Source organism: Engraulis encrasicolus, chromosome 18 (assembly GCF_034702125.1).
Source record: "Engraulis encrasicolus isolate BLACKSEA-1 chromosome 18, IST_EnEncr_1.0, whole genome shotgun sequence".
NCBI classification, from domain to species: Eukaryota; Metazoa; Chordata; class Actinopteri; order Clupeiformes; family Engraulidae; genus Engraulis; species Engraulis encrasicolus.
The window spans coordinates 29,443,326-29,462,813 of NC_085874.1; the positions used below are offsets into that span (position 1 = coordinate 29,443,326).

The 19,488-nt window shown below is 45.4% G+C and overlaps 1 protein-coding gene across 2 annotated transcripts in view; it reads right to left on the reverse strand.

Annotated features, from left to right (window-relative positions):
• The window catches only part of LOC134469248 (protein EFR3 homolog B-like), a 33,384-nt gene that overhangs the window by 11,898 nt on the left and 1,998 nt on the right, over positions 1–19,488 (reverse strand). For both annotated transcript variants that reach the window (XM_063223399.1, XM_063223398.1), the window contains exons 3-11: positions 9,230–9,306; positions 8,574–8,701; positions 6,151–6,301; positions 5,867–5,988; positions 3,772–3,921; positions 2,753–2,890; positions 2,323–2,401; positions 1,857–1,992; positions 1,313–1,486 (exon numbers count right to left, since the gene is read on the reverse strand). In XM_063223399.1, the coding sequence (XP_063079469.1) occupies positions 1,313–1,486; positions 1,857–1,992; positions 2,323–2,401; positions 2,753–2,890; positions 3,772–3,921; positions 5,867–5,988; positions 6,151–6,301; positions 8,574–8,701; positions 9,230–9,306 (1,155 nt within the window). The remainder of the gene's footprint in view (positions 1–1,312; positions 1,487–1,856; positions 1,993–2,322; positions 2,402–2,752; positions 2,891–3,771; positions 3,922–5,866; positions 5,989–6,150; positions 6,302–8,573; positions 8,702–9,229; positions 9,307–19,488) is intronic.

Consider the following 19,488-nt stretch of genomic DNA (forward strand, 5'->3'; position numbering starts at 1 on the left):
ACAGGTCAGAACACACACACACACACACACACACTAGGACTGGGCGGTTAATCGAGTTTTACGGTTTCTCAAGAAGTTTTATGAAATCGATTAGTATTTTGACATATCGAATATATCGAGTTTAGGCTGTAAATGCGCAAGATTTCGCCACTCTGATTTCCCTTCTGTGCTGTGGAGCGGTCCGCCCCGCCTCCTCCTTGCGTGTGTTTCCCCCCAACAGAGCTGGCTCTCCCCTCCCCCTGCTCCTCCTCCTCCTCCCCCTCCCATTGCGTGTAGCGGCGTGTGTTTGTGTTGATAAACTCTTTCAACATGGCGGCGCCCACAGAAGAAGCCGAAACAGCAGAATTTGTTCCAAAGAAAAGGACGAACGCCTCAATAATATGGCGTTATTTCGGATTTAGAGCCTCTGATGAAGAGCATCTCTATAAGAGGCTTTGTGCGTTGGTCCGTCCGTCCGTGACGCTTTTTGTCAGACATCTTTGTCCCATACAACCAGAGTGGGGTAAACCGGCTGTGCTAACACAGCCGTGATGCGTTTCCCAATCACTGGAAACTGCTTCGAAATGATAATATACAACTAAAATATGATTTAAGTGTTTCTAGAAAGTTACCGCTGTTTTTATAAGTGCATACAGTGACACTAATAAGCGTTTATTACTGCCGTTTTCTCTGTTTATCACCGCTGCATACTGACGAGGCACCCCTTGCTTCACAAATAGTGCCGTCTAGGAACAAAGAACGGTTTATTTTCGTTCCGCCTGGAAGCGGTCCGGAGCAATGGGCCTGACTCCTGTCTGACTCTAGCCTGGGAACTCCCATACTGCCTTTAGTTCTACACAATCGTTTGTGATTAGGTCTGGTGTTAACCAGGCAAGTCTGACTCTAGTCTAGCCTTTGATCTCACATGGTTTAAGCATTTTGATGCTTTGTTATATATATTTTTTATTTTTGTACATATTATCTTCCTTAAAATAACAAACAGAACAAAAAATGACATTGTAATTTCAACATTGAACATCTTTTGGCTAGATAGCCACCGAGCTTTTTTTAAAAAAGGTTTTTTTTCCCTTGCATAGATATTGAGATATATATCGTATATCGAGATATAGCAGACACTAATCGAGATTATTGTTTTTCTCAATATCGCCCAGCCCTAACACACACACGCACGCACGCACGCACGCACGCACGCACGCACGCACGCACGCACGCACGCACGCACGCACGCACGCACGCACGCACACACGCACACACACACACACACACACACACACACACGTCATAAAACAAACAAACACACACACACACACACCTATGGTGCGTATGACTGCTTCCTGTAGTTGTCTCTCCTGGTGCTGGCTCTCATCCTTTGATTCGATTGGCCCATCATCATCATCTGTCATGTCAAAGCCTTCGCCAAGTTCGTAGTCCACACTCAGCCTCAGGTGTCTTAGCAGCGTGTTGAACACCTCCAGCACAGTAGGACCTTACACACACACACACACACACACACACACACACACACACACACACACACACACACACACACACACACACACACACACACACACACACACACACACACACACACACACACACACACACACACACACACACACACACACACCATCAGCAGAAGCAGCTTCATCGTCGTCATCATCATCATCATCATCACTCAGTCTCAGATGTCTCAGCAAAGTGTTACAGACACGCACGCACGCACGCGCGCACGCACACACGCACACGCACACACACACACAATCCTACTGCTCACCTTGCGTCAACTTCTAGTAGGGCCTCCCGCTATTCCAGCTCTCCCATACACACACACACACATGCACACAAGTGGTACTTACCTACGGAGCCGCTGGCTGCGATGGCGGCGGACTCCAGTAAGACCTCCACAATCCCAGCCCGCACTGGGGCGCTGCTCCTGCTGTTGGCGTCCAGATGCACCAGCAGCTGCTGAATCACCAGGTGGGAGTGCTGAGACTGCAGGGAGCAAGGGGGACACTTTAGGGTGCGACACACAGGTGACACATTTCGCATGATGTGACACTTCAGGATGTGACACACCGGGGACACTAAGGATGTGACACACAGGGCACACTTGAGGATGCGACACAATGGGGACACTTCAGTAGGTGACACACATGGGAGGGCTGAGACAAAAGGATGCACAAGGGACATTTTAGAATGTGACAGAGGGCAGAAATGTAGACGTGGCACAAGGGGGAAACTGTTAGATTACACACATGGGGGACATTTTCAGATGATCCACATAATACATGTGTGTGTGTGTGTGTGGGTGTGTTGACGGACCTGTATGGAGTACATGATGATTTTAAAGCATCGCACAGCAAACGACTTCCCCTCCCACAGAGAATGGTTATCCAGATGCCTAGAGAGGGAGAGCAATGGGGGGAGAGAGAGAGAGAGAGAGAGAGAGAGAGAGAGAGAGAGAGAGAGAGAGAGAGAGAGAGAGAGAGAGAGAGAGAGAGAGAGAGAGAGAGAGAAAGAGAGAGAGAGAGAGAGAGAGAGTCAGTCTAGAACGTCACAATAACTTTGGAATGGGAGGACAAACTTGAAATACTAGTTGTATTCTATTGCCTATAGACAGCTCATAGTTCTTAAACACACCTGTGTGTGTGTGTGTGTGTCTGTGTGTGTGTGTGTGTGTGTGTGTGTGTGTGTGTGTGTGTGTGTGTGTGTGTGTGTGTGTGTGTGTGTGTGTGTGTGTGATGTGTCTTACAGGAGTACAGGTGTGACAGCAGTCTTGATGTGTCCATAGGCTGCTCTACCCAGCAGTTCCCGAAAGCATCGCTCAGTCAACTCGACGGGGCTCTCCTTCTCCTTCTCCACAGATGTTTGCAGTGGGGACGGGGAACGACTAAACACGCATGCACACGTGCACACACACACACACATATGGACACGCGCAAACGCACACACACACACACACACGGACACGGAGACGCACACACAGGCACGGACGTACATGTACAAACAACACAAAAACAAAGTGATGTTCACAAATGTGAGCGTGTGTAGCTATACCTGTCTGTAGTATCATCTGTTCATAGGTTGAAGAGTAGTGATGGTTCTATCATGTCCATATGTGCGTATTATGTGTGTGTGTGTAGTGATACCTTGTGTGTGTGTGTGTAGCTATATCTGCCTGTAGTATCATCTGTGTGTAGGTTGAACTTGAGTAGTGATGGTACTATCATGCCAATATGTTTGTGTGTGTGTGTGTGTGTGTGTGTGTGTGTGTGTGTGTGTGTGTGTGTGTGTGTGTGTGTGTGTGTGTGTGTGTGTGTGTGTGTGTGTGTGTGTGTGTGTGGCGCCGCCAGAAATGTTGGGCTCTACACAAGTTTCGAATTTTGGGCCCCCTTGAGGGCCCCTGTTAGTGCTTGGGCCCTTAGAATCTGTAACATCTCTCCTCCCTAGCGGCATCCATGGGTGCCTGTGTGTGTAGCTATATAGCTGTCTGTAGTATCCTCGTTGTGTAGGTTGAAGAGTAGTGATGGTACTATCGTGTGTGTGTGTGTGTGTGTGTGTGTGTGTGGCTATACCTGTCTGTAGTATCCTCTGTGTGTAGGTTGAAGAGTAGTGATGGTACTATCATGTCCATATGTGTGTGTGTGTGTGTGTGTGTGTGTGTGTGTGTGTAGCTATATACCTGTCTGTAGTATCCTCGTTGTGTAGGTTGAAGAGTAGTGATGGTACTATCGTGTGTGTGTGTGTGTGTGTGTGTGTGTAGCTATATACCTGTCTGTAGTATCCTCGTTGTGTAGGTTGAAGAGTAGTGATGGTACGATCATGTCCATGTGCCGCGGCTCCCAGATGTTGGCTTGTAGCTCGTCATTTACAGTTTTCCTCACAACACCCTGAAGACCCCTGATGCCCGCCATGCGGATCCTACACACACACACACACACACACACACACACACACAGACACAGACACAGACACAGACACAGACACACACACACACACACACACACACACACACACACACACACACACACACACAGTATTACTATCTTTGTGAGGACATTTCATTGACTCTCATTATAAAAAACTAGTGAAAGCTAAACTATTTTTTTCACCAACAACAAAACAACTGAGAAAAACAACATATTCAATGTCTCCACAGCGAAGTGGAGAGCACACACACACACACACACACACACAATTATTACTGGACTCACTGAAGGGCTGTGTGTTTGTGTGTGTGTGTGTGTGTGTGTGTGTGTGTGTGTGTGTGTGTGTGTGTGTGTGTGTGTGTGTGTGTGTGTGTGTGTGTGTGTGTGTGTGTGTGTGTGTGTGTGTGTGTGTGTGTGTATCAGTGCTTGACACTAACTTTTTTGGTCACCGGCAATTATGGCTAGTGGTTTCCCTGACTCACTAGCCATTCGGCTTCCTCACTAGCCATAATTTTCTTAACCATCATGACAGCCATAATGTTGCCTAATATGATTGATATGATGTTAGACCCTATATAATATAATATAATACAATATAATATAATATAATAAATAGTAATATTTCACTCGGGTGAGCAGACAGGAAAATACAGAACTGATCTGATGTCTGGTGTTATTTGCTTTACATATTGATCAGAAACGACAAGCACAATGAACATGCTGTGTTGTGCAAGGGCACACGCATAAGTGCAAGGCCTAGAACTATATGAAGAAGGCCATTTGTTTCTTTGAGGAGGAGGGAATTTTCATTCATTTGTTCATTAATGTGCAAATACATGTATCCCACTCAGGTCTGATGCACGTTCGCCAGCCATGAAACATCACATCTTCTGAGATATTAATCATAAAAGTAAAATATTATTTAGCCTTTATGCCTCCTGACAATTTTGGCGACAAAGCCACAAGGGGAACACATATTTCATATTTTTTAACGATATGCAAGTCTACGTGCGCCTTTTAAACGTGCGTTATGGGGGGTTTCTGGACAGGACTGCCTCGCACGTGAACTGTCAGCGTGAAAAGCAACGCACCGCCCGACTTGTCACTGCTGCCCCATTGATTGTCAGAATTTGACCTGTTGAATATTTCCTGCCTTTGACGTAAATTCTGGGAACTATCCAGATTTGTGAAGCTCATATTTGACAGGTATGATGTCGTTACCTGCCGATTTTTTGTCGTCCCGTTTTCTTACACTGTTGTCAAAGCCAGACAGACATTGCGATGATGACAGGCTGTTTGTGCAATGTTCGATAACGTGCGTTGTAACCAAGGTTGTGTCAGTACCCACAGCTTAAGAACTGCGCACAACTAAGTAAAACATTGAGGTTTATCACTACTGGATTATAAAAGGCAGGTCACAAAATATGCACATAGCGTTGCTAGTCTGTTGAGAGCAAACTTCGCCACATATTTGAACCGGAGCAAATGACGCACGTCTTGGTGTGTCCAACTTTCTCCACGGAGGCGGGGCATTTGCAGTGTTTGACAAGCCAGTGCCCTATAGCTTCGCAAGACTGGATTCCTTTTTGATAGCGAACACATTCAGAGAAATCTATCACCATTGTTTTTCAATCACTCCCCAAAAATATGCTACCAGCCAAATGGCTAGTGAGGATCAACTTGTTACACGCCAAATGCGATTTTCACCCGCATTTGGCGCCCTGGAGCCTGTTAGTTTCAAGCCCTGGTGTGTATGTGTGTGTGCTTGCACTGCGTGTGCGTCTGGGTGTGTCTGTGTGTGTGTGTGTGTGTGTGTCTCTGTGTGTGTATGTGTGTGTGTGTGTGTGTGTGTGTGTGTGTGTGTGTGTGTGTCTCTGTGTGTGTATGTGTGTGTGTGTGTGGTGTGCCTGTGTCTATGTCTGTATCTGTGTCTGTACCTGGTGCGTATGTCAGGGTCTTGGTATCCAGAGTGGCACATCTCACTGAAGCGAGAGACGAAAAAATCGTAGCTGCGATGGTATGACGGAGTATCCTCTTCTATATTGGCAAACTTCACAAACTACAGATATGGAGAGAGCGAGAGAGCGGTTGTAGCTGAGATTGTAAGAATAGAGCATCCTCCTCAATATTGGCAATCTTCACAAACTACAAATGGGTGGAAGGAGATGGAGAAAAGAGGGAGAGTTTGTGTGTGTGAGTGTGAGTGTGTGTGTGTGTGTACCGAGTTGGTTCCCAGTATCTGCAGGTTGGGCTTGTCTGACTCCAGCAGCTTACGCACCATCTTGAGGAAGCTCTCCACAAACAAGTTGATGCTCTGGCAGTGGCACGCCATCAGCAGCTGGTCCAGAGCCTCCATAGCAATACACACATACCTACACACGCACGCATGCACGCACACACACATATAACACACGCATGCACACACGCGCACACACACACAAACACACACACACACACACACATATATATATAACACACGCACACATGCACGCACACACACGCACACACACACACTTAAATGCTCTGGTAGTGGTTCAATTCAAGATTCAAGGAGTTTATTGTCATTGTCAATGAAGTCAACGAAATTGTGGGTGGAGCAACAACACTGCGTAGTTTGAAGGCCTATAGAAGTAACCAAAAAGAAGTAGGCCTAGTCAAATAAAGTTTAAATTCATGAAGTATATCATGAAGTATAATAAATTAAAGTAAATAATAGTAATAACATGAGTATTAACAAATTAATCAAGTAAATCAAAAACAGTAAAATATAAAAATGTGATCCTCTCCCCACAATTCAAAGTTAATAACCCAGTGCTGTTGATATTTTTAAGGTGCACACAACACACACACACACACACACACACACACACACACACACACACACACACACACACACACACACACACACACACACACACACACACACACACACACACACACACACACACACACACACACACACGCGCGCACACATGCACACATGTATGAATACACAAAATCAATAGGATGTTACAGTAGGCCTAAGTGCCATCCCTTAAAAGGAAAAAAAAAACACAGAACAACATGACCAGAGACCTATGTAAGAGCACTAGAATTAAGCAGTCTAATGGCTTCAGGGTACAGGCTATTAGAAAGTCTTGTAGTTCGTGCCTGTAATGACCTGTATCTTCTGCCTGAGGGAAGCAGTTGGAACAGGTGGTAAGCAGGGTGGTGACAGTCTTGCAAGATGTTTTGCACTCTTCGTAGACAGCGTGTGGTGTAGATTGTACCTATCTCTGGGAGAGGTGTCCCAGTGATTCTCTGTGCTGTTTTTACCACACGCTGGAGTGCCTGCTGGTCTGCTTTTGTGGAGCCCGAGTACCACACCAAAGACCCATACATCAGAACGCTGCTGATCGCACAGTTATAAAAGTTCACCAGCAGCGGTCTGGGGATGTGATAGCCTCTTAACTTCCTCAAGAAGTAAAGTCTTTGCTGGGCCTTACCCACGGCTGAGGCTATCTGTGTACCCCAGGACAGATCATCAGCCACAGTCACCCCCAGGAATTTAAAGCTGTTGACCCTCTCCACCACCTCTGAGCCGATGGAGAGGGGTCTGTGAGGGGTCTTGTTCCTCCGAAATGCTCTGGTAGTGGTACGCCATGAACAGCTGATCCAGAGTCTCCATGGCAATACAATTCACACACAGTCCCCTCCAAAAGTTTTGCAACAGCAAATTTAGGTCTGAGAGAAAAAGGTGCCACTTTTTATTTCCTGATATTTAAATATGGGTGTGTCAAATAATTTTGGATTCATCACCCTTTCTTTGAACCCGCCCATTTTTCAAGTGAGCAAAAGTACGGGAACATGTTGATCAACAACGCTTGCTGGGAGCTGTAAATCACGCGTGTCACCGCGAGCAACTGACTGCACATGCTTGCTTTAAAAGTCATCCAGGGGGCAGAGAGGGCACAGCATTGCGATGCAGAAATTGAGAACACAGACGGCAAGGAAAACAAAAAAACAAAAAGGACTTCCCGGGCAGGAGACAATACTGCTACTGCTCCAACATTTGCGCGCTCCTTTTTCAAAGTCGCAAATGTTTGTCATTTCGGACAAGCTTTGAAATGCTCCTTAAAGTTGCTGCCAGTCGTTTTCACCAGAAGTATTCGCGTGGAACTGTGAAGTCTTTCTTACGATCGCCCCTAGCGAGTTTGAAGATATCGCACCTAACGCACGATAACGCACCTAACACGTTTGGCGGCTGTGTCTATCGCGCACGAAATTGACATTAAATTTGCATATTAACACGTTCATGCACGAATCGTGCCCGCACACGCATATCCTGCAGCAAGCATACCGAGGGCCCAAGGAGGAATGTGTTCAAACTACTGGTGTAATGAGCAAAAACAACAATAGCTGATGACAGAAATATTTTGAAAGCTGCAAAATAAATCCCAAAACATCAGCAAGTCACATCACTAACAACATCCACTGAGCAGGGGTGAAAGTATTGCAAAATGCTGTTTAAAGAAGTGCGCGCGAGTGTACGTGTGTGTGTGTGTGTGTGTACCCGTATCTGTATCGTGGTAAGTCTTGTGACAAGTATGCCCCGATGCTAGTGTGTGTGTGTGTGTGTGTGTGTGTGTGTGTGTGTGTGTGTACCCATATCGGTGGCGTGCTACGTCACGTGACAGCCTCTCTGATAGGTATGCCCCGATGCGATCAAGCTTCTCTGGAGCTGAGAGGGCGTAGAAGGTCAACTTCTCCATATTTGCCTTCACCAGGCCATCCTAATACAGGTAGAGAGAGAGAGAGAGAGAGAGAGAGAGAGAGAGAGAGAGAGAGAGAGAGAGAGAGAGAGAGAGAGAGAGAGAGAGAGAGAGAGAGAGAGAGAGAGACAGAGAGAGAGAAAGAAATACAGACACACACACACACACATAGATAAATACGCAAGTAAATACCCCCCAACACACACACACACACACACACACACACACACACACACACACACACACACACACACACACACACACACACACACACACACACACACACACACACCTGTAGCTGTACTATAATGAAATGCCGCCTCAAACCTGTCTAACCTGTGTTTGTGTATGCGTGTCTGTGTGTGTGTGTATCAGGGAAAGTCACTGTGCGTGTATGTGTACCTCTGGGTACTCAGTGGACAATTGTGTGTTTGTGTGCATCTCACAGTGTGTGTGTGTGTGTGTGTGTGTGTGTGTGTGTGTGTGTGTGTGTGTGTGTGTGTGTGTGTGTGTGTGTGTGTGTGTGTGTGTGTGTGTGTGTGTGTGTACCTCGGGGTCCTCTGGGAAGATGTTGTCCACCAGCCTCTTATAACGAGGCCGGAGAGCCCCACAACACCCACACACACCTGGAACAGGGGAGAGAGAGGAGGGGGATGAGAAAGAGGGTGGGGGGGTAAGAGTTGGAAGAGGGAGAGAGAGAGGATGGAGGGGGAGGAGAAGGAAAGAGTGAGAGAGGTAGGGAGAAAGAGAGGGGAGGAGAGGGAAGAGAGGAGGGGGATAGAGAGGGGGTGGGAGAGAGGGGGAAAGAGAAGGGGGGTGGGAGAGACAAAGAGAGAGAGAGAGAGCAGAAGGTATGACAATGGAAAGAGAAGTACTATCATTCTTTTACAGCTTGTTTTTGTTACTCATCCTCATCAACCATCAATTTAACTTCTGCCACATGCCTCCAGACACTGTAAAAAGGTATCCCGTTGTCTGCGGGGAAAGAAATTGACACCACAGATAAACATAGAGGGAGAGCGAGAGAAGAGAAGGGATGGACAGACAGAGATAGGAGAAAAAGAGTGAAAGAGAGCAGCAAGAGGAGGAAGAGAAAGAATGAGAGTGGAGAGATTGGTGTTTAGTTAGATACCGTATGTTGAGTTAGATGTGCCTGCATGTGCAGCATGAACTGCCCCGTGTGGCTCATGGGCTACTGTGGTTCAACACAGATGCAGTGTTTAGCCATTATCCATTAGACGCACACACACACACACACACACACACACACACACACACACACACAGAGACACACAGAGACACACACACACACACACGACAAGGTCTTTTAGATACACACGGACTAAGGTCATCACAGATGGCAGGCTCTGTCCTTGCCTCAAGCGAATCAAGCAACCCCAATCTGTCTCACACATATACACAGACGCACACTTTTAGCAGCAGGGATAATAGGAAACGATTGCTCTTAAAAGGCACTTAACTCTTTCCATTATCCGCAACCTAAATCTGCCACCTACACAGGTTGAGGTCATCCTCTCATCATCCTCTCTCATCCATCTCTCTCTCTCTCTCTCTCTCTCTCTCTCTCTCTCTCTTCTCTTTCCTTCACTAACCACATTCCTTTCTCTCTCTATCGCGCAGAGTACCAACGGAAGAACGGAGGAGAGGAAAAGGGAAGAGAGGAGATGAGGGGACAAGGTGTGTGTGTGTGCGTATCAGTGGATGCAGTGGAAGGTGTTAGAGTGCTGAGCAATCTATTGCGCACCTGTGCCTCCTGATACACTTGCGCGCAGCCACGGACACACACACACACCTTTGACCTTTGGTTATTAGCTGGCCAAAGTTCAAGAGCCAAGTTAAATTTCCAAACAGTATAACTTGTTGTCAATCAACTACGGTGCCTATTTCAACTATGTCAATCAACTATGCTGCCCATTTATTGGTTCTTCCTCATGTCAGTCAACTACAGCGTAAGAGGCTGATGTAAGTGTAAGCGTGTGTGTGTGTGTGTGTGTGTGTGTGTGTGTGTGTGTGTGTGTGTGTGTGTGTGTGTGTGTGTGTGTGTGTGTGTGTGTGTGTGTGAGTGTGTGAAAAACAAGGGTGGGAAGACAAAGAGGGTAAGAGAGAAAAGGTGTAAAAGAGACAGAGTGAATGATGAAAGGAGTCCATTACACAGAGGGCAAGAGCTGTGGTGCACATCTCTATTTTTACCCCACAATATAGCACACGCTCACCGCCCAGCTACAATATGCAACTACACCGTCTACACACCTACAGTATGCAACACGAACACACACTAACCTACAGCACACCACACACACAGACACACACACCACTATGCAACACAACACATACAATATACTCTCACAGTGATGGAGTGACCATCAGTTCACTAGGCTTGTGGGTATGCTCTGACTGGCATGCCGGTGTTCTGTCGAGATGTGTTGCCTCGTCGAGATGAGCGACCGGTCGCCCTATTCGATAGTGGTGTTCTGTCGATTTGCGATGCCTCATCTAAATGAGCGACCTTGACTTTCCGCGGAAGGCGTTTCAATCGGTCCACGAAAGACTGTTTTAATAACCATTACTTTGTTTATTTCACGGACAGGGGTGTGCAATCGTTCGTGCGGAGTTTAATAAGAACATGCGGCTGCTGACAACCGCGAGCCTCTCGTTTGAGCAAGTTAAGAAACGCCATATGAAAGAGACTGAGTTGAGTTTGCGCAAATAGGCTACTGGAGAAAGTGTTTGGGATCAGGGCCTGGCTACGGGTTGTTTAATGCAGTCATTTGCTGTTGGTTTGGTTTCAATGCGACGTGGGCTCGCAAGGCAAATTTCTACATGAAATCATGTGCTATGGGGATAAACAGATATTCCCAGATAGCAGATATCGTACTGTGGCTTTGTTTTGGCAGATGTCTGTCTTTTAATGACCGGAATCATATTTTCATATCCCCACCAGTGCATTTCTTATTACCATGTTGAGGCATTTTACAATGCAGTCGATTCAAATTCTTGAGTGAAAAGGGTGGAGGGAGCATTTTGACAGCTCAATCAGGTGGCGATTTTTTTCCATTTTGCAATGAGAACGCCTCCTCTAGGCTACATAAATACCGGTAGTCTTTCTGATCGATGTTACAATGTTCGAGGCTGAGCGTGTGAGCGATTACGGTTAGGCAACAAAGTAGCAAATGTAGCCTACGAGGCCACGCTATTTCGCAGATTTTCCAATGATCTGCTGGATGATCCTGTAACTTTCAGTCCATGACAGTCGGTGGACAGGCTGTAGGCTAACTAGACTAAGGATGACGGTAACCTCAGGAGGACATAGGCTACAGTTTGAGTCACTAAAGTTGACAGTCTCAGGGGATCCTATCGTAACTTGTGGTCTCACAATTCGATGGGCAATTACCCGCGAAAACCACCGCGAGGGTGTGCGCATGCGTGCGCATGCTCAGTAGCGAAGAGAATCACATCTCGATGGGTCGCTCATATAGACAGGACACCGGCACACCTGGGTCTTTGGTGTAGCGGTCAGGTGATAGGTCCTCCAGAAGGCAGCTCTACTCGCTTTCCACTAGGGATGTTAACCGGTAACCGTTAAACCGATAGTCGACCAGATCAACTTTAACCGTTTAAAATTTTCTGCCACCGGTTAACCGGTTGTAATAATAATAATTATAATAATAATTTCCTCCCATAAAGTCCCAAAAAACGATAATTTTGAGGTTTTAGTACGATAATTCAGCATTTTCCATCTGGCAACAGTGGCTGAACATGGCAGGTCCTGTCTGCGCAGCAAAAAAGAGGCTTATGTGAAAAATAAAATTGAAAATAATTAGTGCTGTGCATATCAGGCACGCGAACGTTGTATAATTTAAGATTACCGGTTAACCGGTTAACCACCGGTTAAATAGTCTCAGTAGCCGGTTAAGAGTTTTTTCAATTTTTGCCATCCCTACTTTCCACACACACACACACACACACACACACACACACACACACACACACACACACACACACACACACACACACACACACACACACACACACACACACACACACACACACACACACACTTCAGATTTCTGCCAAGCGAAATGTGAAAAGCACACTCCTCCTCGTGCTACTACAGTACAAATCCTCTCAGCCCTCCACTGCAGGACCAGAGGAGGCTGGCCTGGACTCTTCCCTCTCGAGGAGAGGACCCTTCACAGACTCAAGGCACGAATAGACCAAGTGCGACATGAGCGATTCCTGCAACGGAAGTATCTGACTTTGTTTTGAGCGACAGTTTGAAGTTGAACTCCAGGTAATGTTATGCAAATTTGCGATGATGCGGTTCGGCGACATCCGCCACAGGCAATGGAATGTTCGAATGCTTGCATTCTGCTTTCAACGGACATACTCTAGTCCAGGGGTTCTCAAACTTTTTCTCTCAGCGCACCCCCTTACCTGTTCACAAGACTAGCCGCGCACCCCTCAAACCAACATGTATAACGTGTACAAGCACTAAAAGAGGATTTTAGTGATGTATTACAATGATTTTTGCCTGAGATATTAATGAAAACCTTAATGACTTTCAATGGGGACCAAAACATGTTTCAATTTGGTTTAGGTTTGGCCTAATTATAATGTTTCCAAGCAGAATTTTGGTCACAACCTCAATACAAACAACATTCTACGCACCCCCTATAACGTCTGGCACACCCCCAGGGGGTGCCCGCACCCCAGGTTAAGAACCACTGCTCTAGTCGCTTCGATCACTCGAATCGCTCCTGCTGCACAGTTATTCTCTGTCACTTGAATCTTGTCGCCGCCGGTCAATTCACCCAGTCATAACCCCCATCCCACAGTCTATGCTGCCCAACAGACATACAGTACAGTGCTACGTGTTCTCGGACAACTCTCATTTCACAGCATGCTTCACTTGGTAATTGTATGCATATGTGACAAATAAACTCTTTCCTTGTATACTACTTCCTGTTTACTTGTGTCCTTGAATTCCATGGTAACTGCAATGCACACAAATGCACTCCCAATACTCCCAGACAGAACGAGCACACAGACACACAGACACAGACACAGACACAGACACAGACACAGACACAGACACAGACACAGGCACAGGCACAGGCACAGGCACAGGCACAGGCACAGGCACAGGCACAGGCACAGGCACAGACACAGGCACAGGCACAGGCACAGACACAGACACACACACACACACACACACACACACACACACACACACACACACACACACACACACACACACACACACACACACAACTAAACCCTGCTTAACAGTAAATAAACACAATGCACAAGGGTGTTCTGACGAAGCTCTGGTTATGGTCATGTTTCTATGCATATCCACACACACTTTATCATAGATCACACACCAAATCAACACGTCAATAAAGAAAACAGAAAATAGACTGGCATGTGCACACACACACACGCACACTTCCTTACCAAACATGAGTGAGTCGTTTCTTCAGAGAGTGGAGGAGAATGAACGCTACAGCCACCTCCAAGCTAGCAAGCACGTAGGCATGCAGATTCCACACACACACACACACACACACACATACAACGAAAGCCTTTAGCGTTCCCACTCACACGCAAGTAAGCATACGCCACTCCTGTCAGAGGATACACACACACACCAAATAGCTGATCCTCTCTGGTGCACACACATACACACTCCCTCTCTCCCTCACACACACACACCAACGTTCCCTCTCCCTTACAACCCACCCCCAAACACAACACATCTTAGCTCTTCTCTCCTACAATCAAGTTTGCATACTACAGGGATCTCATATCACTTAACCAACGTACTCAAACTACTGTACACACTCACCCACACACACACCTGGAATCCTAAAAATGTGCCCTAACAAACCAGACCTCCATCAGATAAACTGAACTAGACACGCACATGCATGTGTGCACAGTCACGCACGCACCAACACACATGCAAGCGTACGCACAAAGCCGCATACTGTATGCTCGAGTGTAAGCTACGGCGGTGTGTGTAGCGGAGTCCCTGAGAGGTGGCTGTGTAGTGTGGGGACAGATCTCAGGTGTGTTCCTGTTTCCAGATCTTAGATGTGACACAGGTGACGTCACTTAGAAATGGATCTACCCGTCTTGAGTACTCATTACGATCAGCTGATTCAGAGATGGTTTGGGATCAAATTTGTGGTCAAATTTTTACTCTCTGACCCGGCATTGACACCTCTTGGACAGGGCAGCCTGATTAACGCACAGACTAGATATGGCTGCAGCCTAGCCTATGGGCCCCCACCAGCTAGGGGGCCCCCATTTGGCCAAAGATGGAAAAAAAAGGTAATTGGAGAAATATAACAAGATGTGGTATTAATAACTTAGTTTGCTAGCCTTGTCAGGTAGAGTTTTAAATCTTATTAATACGCCTCTTGGGATGGAATTATGACGCTGTCTTTGCAATTTTGTTACGAAATCTGCCTTCCATGGGGGCCTATACAGCAACCTGTAGCCTACAGGCCCTGGGCCTTTTTAATCCGTCCTTGATCTTGGCGGTCTATTGACGGACCGGGAGAGTTTTGCGTACACATTGACATATCTGTGTGTGTGAGGAGACAGAGCTGGCGCAAGGTCGGAAAGCCACCAGCGTGTCTCAATCAGTCCGTCAGGGAGGGAGGCTGCAGCCCTGGGGACAAAGGACAATGGGAGGCAGGCGGTGACAGGGACCGAGCCAGGTGCAGGAAGAGGGCTAGTGACGGGACAACTCTACTCACTACCAGGAGACTGGTCAAACGCAATTTCAAACTTCTGTGCTAAGTTACATTGATTTTTGACATTTAAAGGGGCTCCAGGTAGGATTAAAAGTTTAATTAATCACGGTCCCGAGTCAGCCTATGCTTATGAGAGTCTTTAGTAATTGAACGATGCCTTATCGCGACTACTTCCACGGTCCACTGTCAGAAAACCCCAAATGCAACTTTTGACAGCGTCGGACCGAACGAGTGTCGTGAGAAACTCTTTTCATTTGAAACATTCCTTTACATACCATATTCAGATTTGTATCAACTGCTGGCATTCTGTGATGAAAAACAGTCTCACCGCAAGTTTATTTGAACAGCATTTTCTCATTACGGTGTAGATTTTGAGACAGGCATGCCTTGTGCACCGAACAAAATGACGTCATCCTACCTAGTGCCTCTTTAAGTACATTTGACGTGACTTGACTTGACTTGACTTCTGTGGTGGGATGACTCTATTCACTCACTACCCTATTCTAAGATCAATGGCAACGGTTTAAATATTACTCGAAAATCCCCCCCAGGTGCAAAGTCAATTAAACCACCTGGAGACTACATTCGCTCTGATGGCAGGGATGTCGCAGGACCATACACGTAAACTAGACCTGTTCAAAAAAAACTTTTTTTGTAATTTTGAAGCCAATTGCTGTGATTCCCATTCTCCAAGGTGTGAAATGGCCAGATATAAAATTATTTTGATTTTGGACCATGGGAAGACCTGCCTCAAGAGCCATAAAGTTTCAATGTTTATTTTAATCAAAAACGCCTGACATTTGGCTCCATTTTGCCTAATAACTTCACATCCATTTGTCATAGAGCATTGTGGGTGAAAGCTGACAAAATTTCCTTTCAGATGATACCCAATATGTCAGTATCATGCACAGTTATAGCTGACTTTAAAGGAGAAATGTGTTAAATTTAGGCGAATTTTGGTGGTTTCAGCTCAAACAATACTCAATTGGACCCCAGAAAGGTTTATTAATTCACCAAAGTATAGTGCCAAATTGAAGTCTGAAAGAAAATGTATTTCCTTACATTTCATATATTGCCAGTGACACATCCTGAATTGTCAGAACACAATATATAAAGTCGTGATCTCTTGCTTACACTCTTCCTGTGCTGTCGGAACACAATATTGGCCTAATGGATCCTGATTTTGTTGGTTTGCCCACCAATAAATTATCAGTCTATAATTTTAATAGTAGGTGTATTCTAACATGGAAACATAGAATATCAAAAAGCAAAGTAAAAAGTAACTTTAAAAAACATGTATTGATTTCTATTACATTGAGGGAGAAAGGCATTTGATCCCCTGGTAACCATTAAGACTTCTGGTTCCACAGACCAGTTGGGCACTTCCAAACAACTCATCATCTGAAATTCTCCCATGAGAAGGTACAGGACAAAAGGGTCAGACACTATGAAAATAAAGTTCAATGTCTGCACACTTTGTATACTTAGCACACTTATTATACATGATAATGAAGTTTAAGGTGTGTGTGTGTGTGTGTGTGTGTGTGTGTGTGTGGTGTGTGTGTGTGTGTGTGTGTGTGTGGTGTGTGTGTGTGTGTGTGTGTGTGTGTGTGTGTGTGTGTGTGTGTGTGTGTGTTCGTTCTGCTGATCTTCTCTTGAGTTCATCTGTCTTATTATCTGGTAAAAATAGCTGTTTTGCCATGGCTTCTATCCTGTTGCTTGCCAGATAGTGGCAGCTGAAACAGTCCATGACTACAATGGCTGAGATCCATTCATCCATGGTTTATTGACAATGCAACACACACACACACACACACACACACACACACACACACACACACACACACACACACACACACACACACACACACACACACACACACACACACACACACACACACACACACACACACACACCTTTGGGACATAAGAAAAGACATAACACATAAGACAACAGCATACATTTGCTGTTACCAGAATGGCAATGGCCAAGTCGTAATGTATCACTAGGCTCTGTGTAATGTAATAGTAGTGTAGTACTATGGTAGTCTTTGGTAAGTAGTAAGGTAATAGTATGGTATGTCTTTTCAACAACTATTACAGCATTCCACTGTGGAAGTGTGGGCATTATGAGGCTACAATAGTCTGGTTTTATGTTTTATGCTTAGTATAAGCCTGATATTTTGACTGTGTTTTGATTGCACCCTAAGACTGAGGTAGATCAGCAGTCGTTTTTATATTTCTTAAGGACACAGCTGTTGGTGCTGTTTACTGAAACACTCTGACTTGTGTTTTTGTCCATTCCACCCATGTTCAGGTCCACAAGCTAACATCACAAACATCTTTTTACAGCTTCTGGCTCTTTACCATGTTTGGAGAGTTTTGTGTCTGATTTGTTCACCATTTCTATCAACGGGAGACTTTTTAAGTCAGCTGACTATTTTCAGGTGTCTTGAATTCAGATGACAAGTTGATTGGAAGTGCCCATCTGATCTGTGAGACCAGAACTCTTAATGGCTAGGAGGGGATCAAATACCTATCTCCCTCAATGTAGGCCTAATAGAAATAAATTCCTAATATATATTCTTTTAAGTTACTTTCTGGATTTGCTTTTTGATATTCTATCTTTCCATGTTAGAATACACCTAATATTAAAATTACAGATTGATAATTTATTGGTGGGCAAACCAACAAAATCAGGATCCATTAGGCCAATATTGTGTTCCGACAGCACAGGAAGAGTAAGCAAGAGATCACGACTTTATATATTGTGTTCTGACAGTTCAGGATGTGTCACTGACAATATATGAAATGTTAGGAAATATATTTTCTTTCAGACTTCAATTTGGCACTATACTTTGGTGAATTAATAAACCTTTCTGGGGTCCAATTGAGTATTGTTTGAGCTGAAACCACCAAAATTCGCCTAAATTTAACACATTTCTGCTTTAAAGTCAGTAACTTTAACTGTTTGACCAGAAGACCTCACAAATCTGACAAATCATTTTGGGTGTTCATTGGCATTTTTAAAAAGAAGACTTCATGGAGAATGAAGAAAAATATAAAATAAAAATCTGTGGACAATCCCACAAGGGGTTCTGGAGCTCTGAAAATGACACCCAAAATGATTTGTCAGACTTGTGAGGTCTTCTGGTCAAACACTGATGGGGTTTCCTTTCTATTTATAGCTTTTTATGAGAGTGCTCCTACTTGTCTCTACAAGGGAAAAAAATCAAGAGGCTATGTTGGGCACAAATATGTCTTCTGAAGGCCTAAACAGAGCACAGCCAAAAACTCCAGTACAATTTGTATCATCTTTGAGGGAATGCCATGCCGATGCAGGATCATACAGACCAAAACTGACAGCAACAAACTATTCCTATCTATGTACCAGCATGCCACATTTGAGCGTCCTACGTGGTTTAGTTATTGAGCTACGGGCTTGTGAACTTTGACAAAAAAAAGAATGTGAACAAAATGGGCACCCCCCTCCCCCAGTAAAATTGGCTGTAACACGGAGAGTATACATCTTACATTCAAATACATTTACAGTGCTTCTCTTAAGTACCATGGGTACACTTGGTAATATTTTCAGAATTTTTTGAGACCTAAGTGTGCGGGCTCTTGTTGATTTGGCGTGGAATGACCCTTGTGTGTGTGTGTGTGTGACTCACCTCCCCCAGGCCGGTGGTCCAAGATGTTTCGACAGTCGAGAGTCAGCCTCCGGCCGCACGCAGGCTCAGGGGTTGTCATGACAACTGCCCTGCCTCCCCACAGCCCCAAATACCCAACACTATCCGTACCGTGCAATTGAACTGGAATTGCAATTAAACTAGAAAAACGCAACTACGTAAACTGGACTACGCAATGAAACCGGACTCCACTGGACCATATCTGGAGTCTAGGCTGACTTATCTAGGCTGAGTTAAGCAGGGCGGCAGTGCTGAACAGTACAAAGCTGCTGTTCCTGCGCACACTGGTGTCTGGAGGCTCAGAGCGGAGCACCAAGATCACACAAGAGAA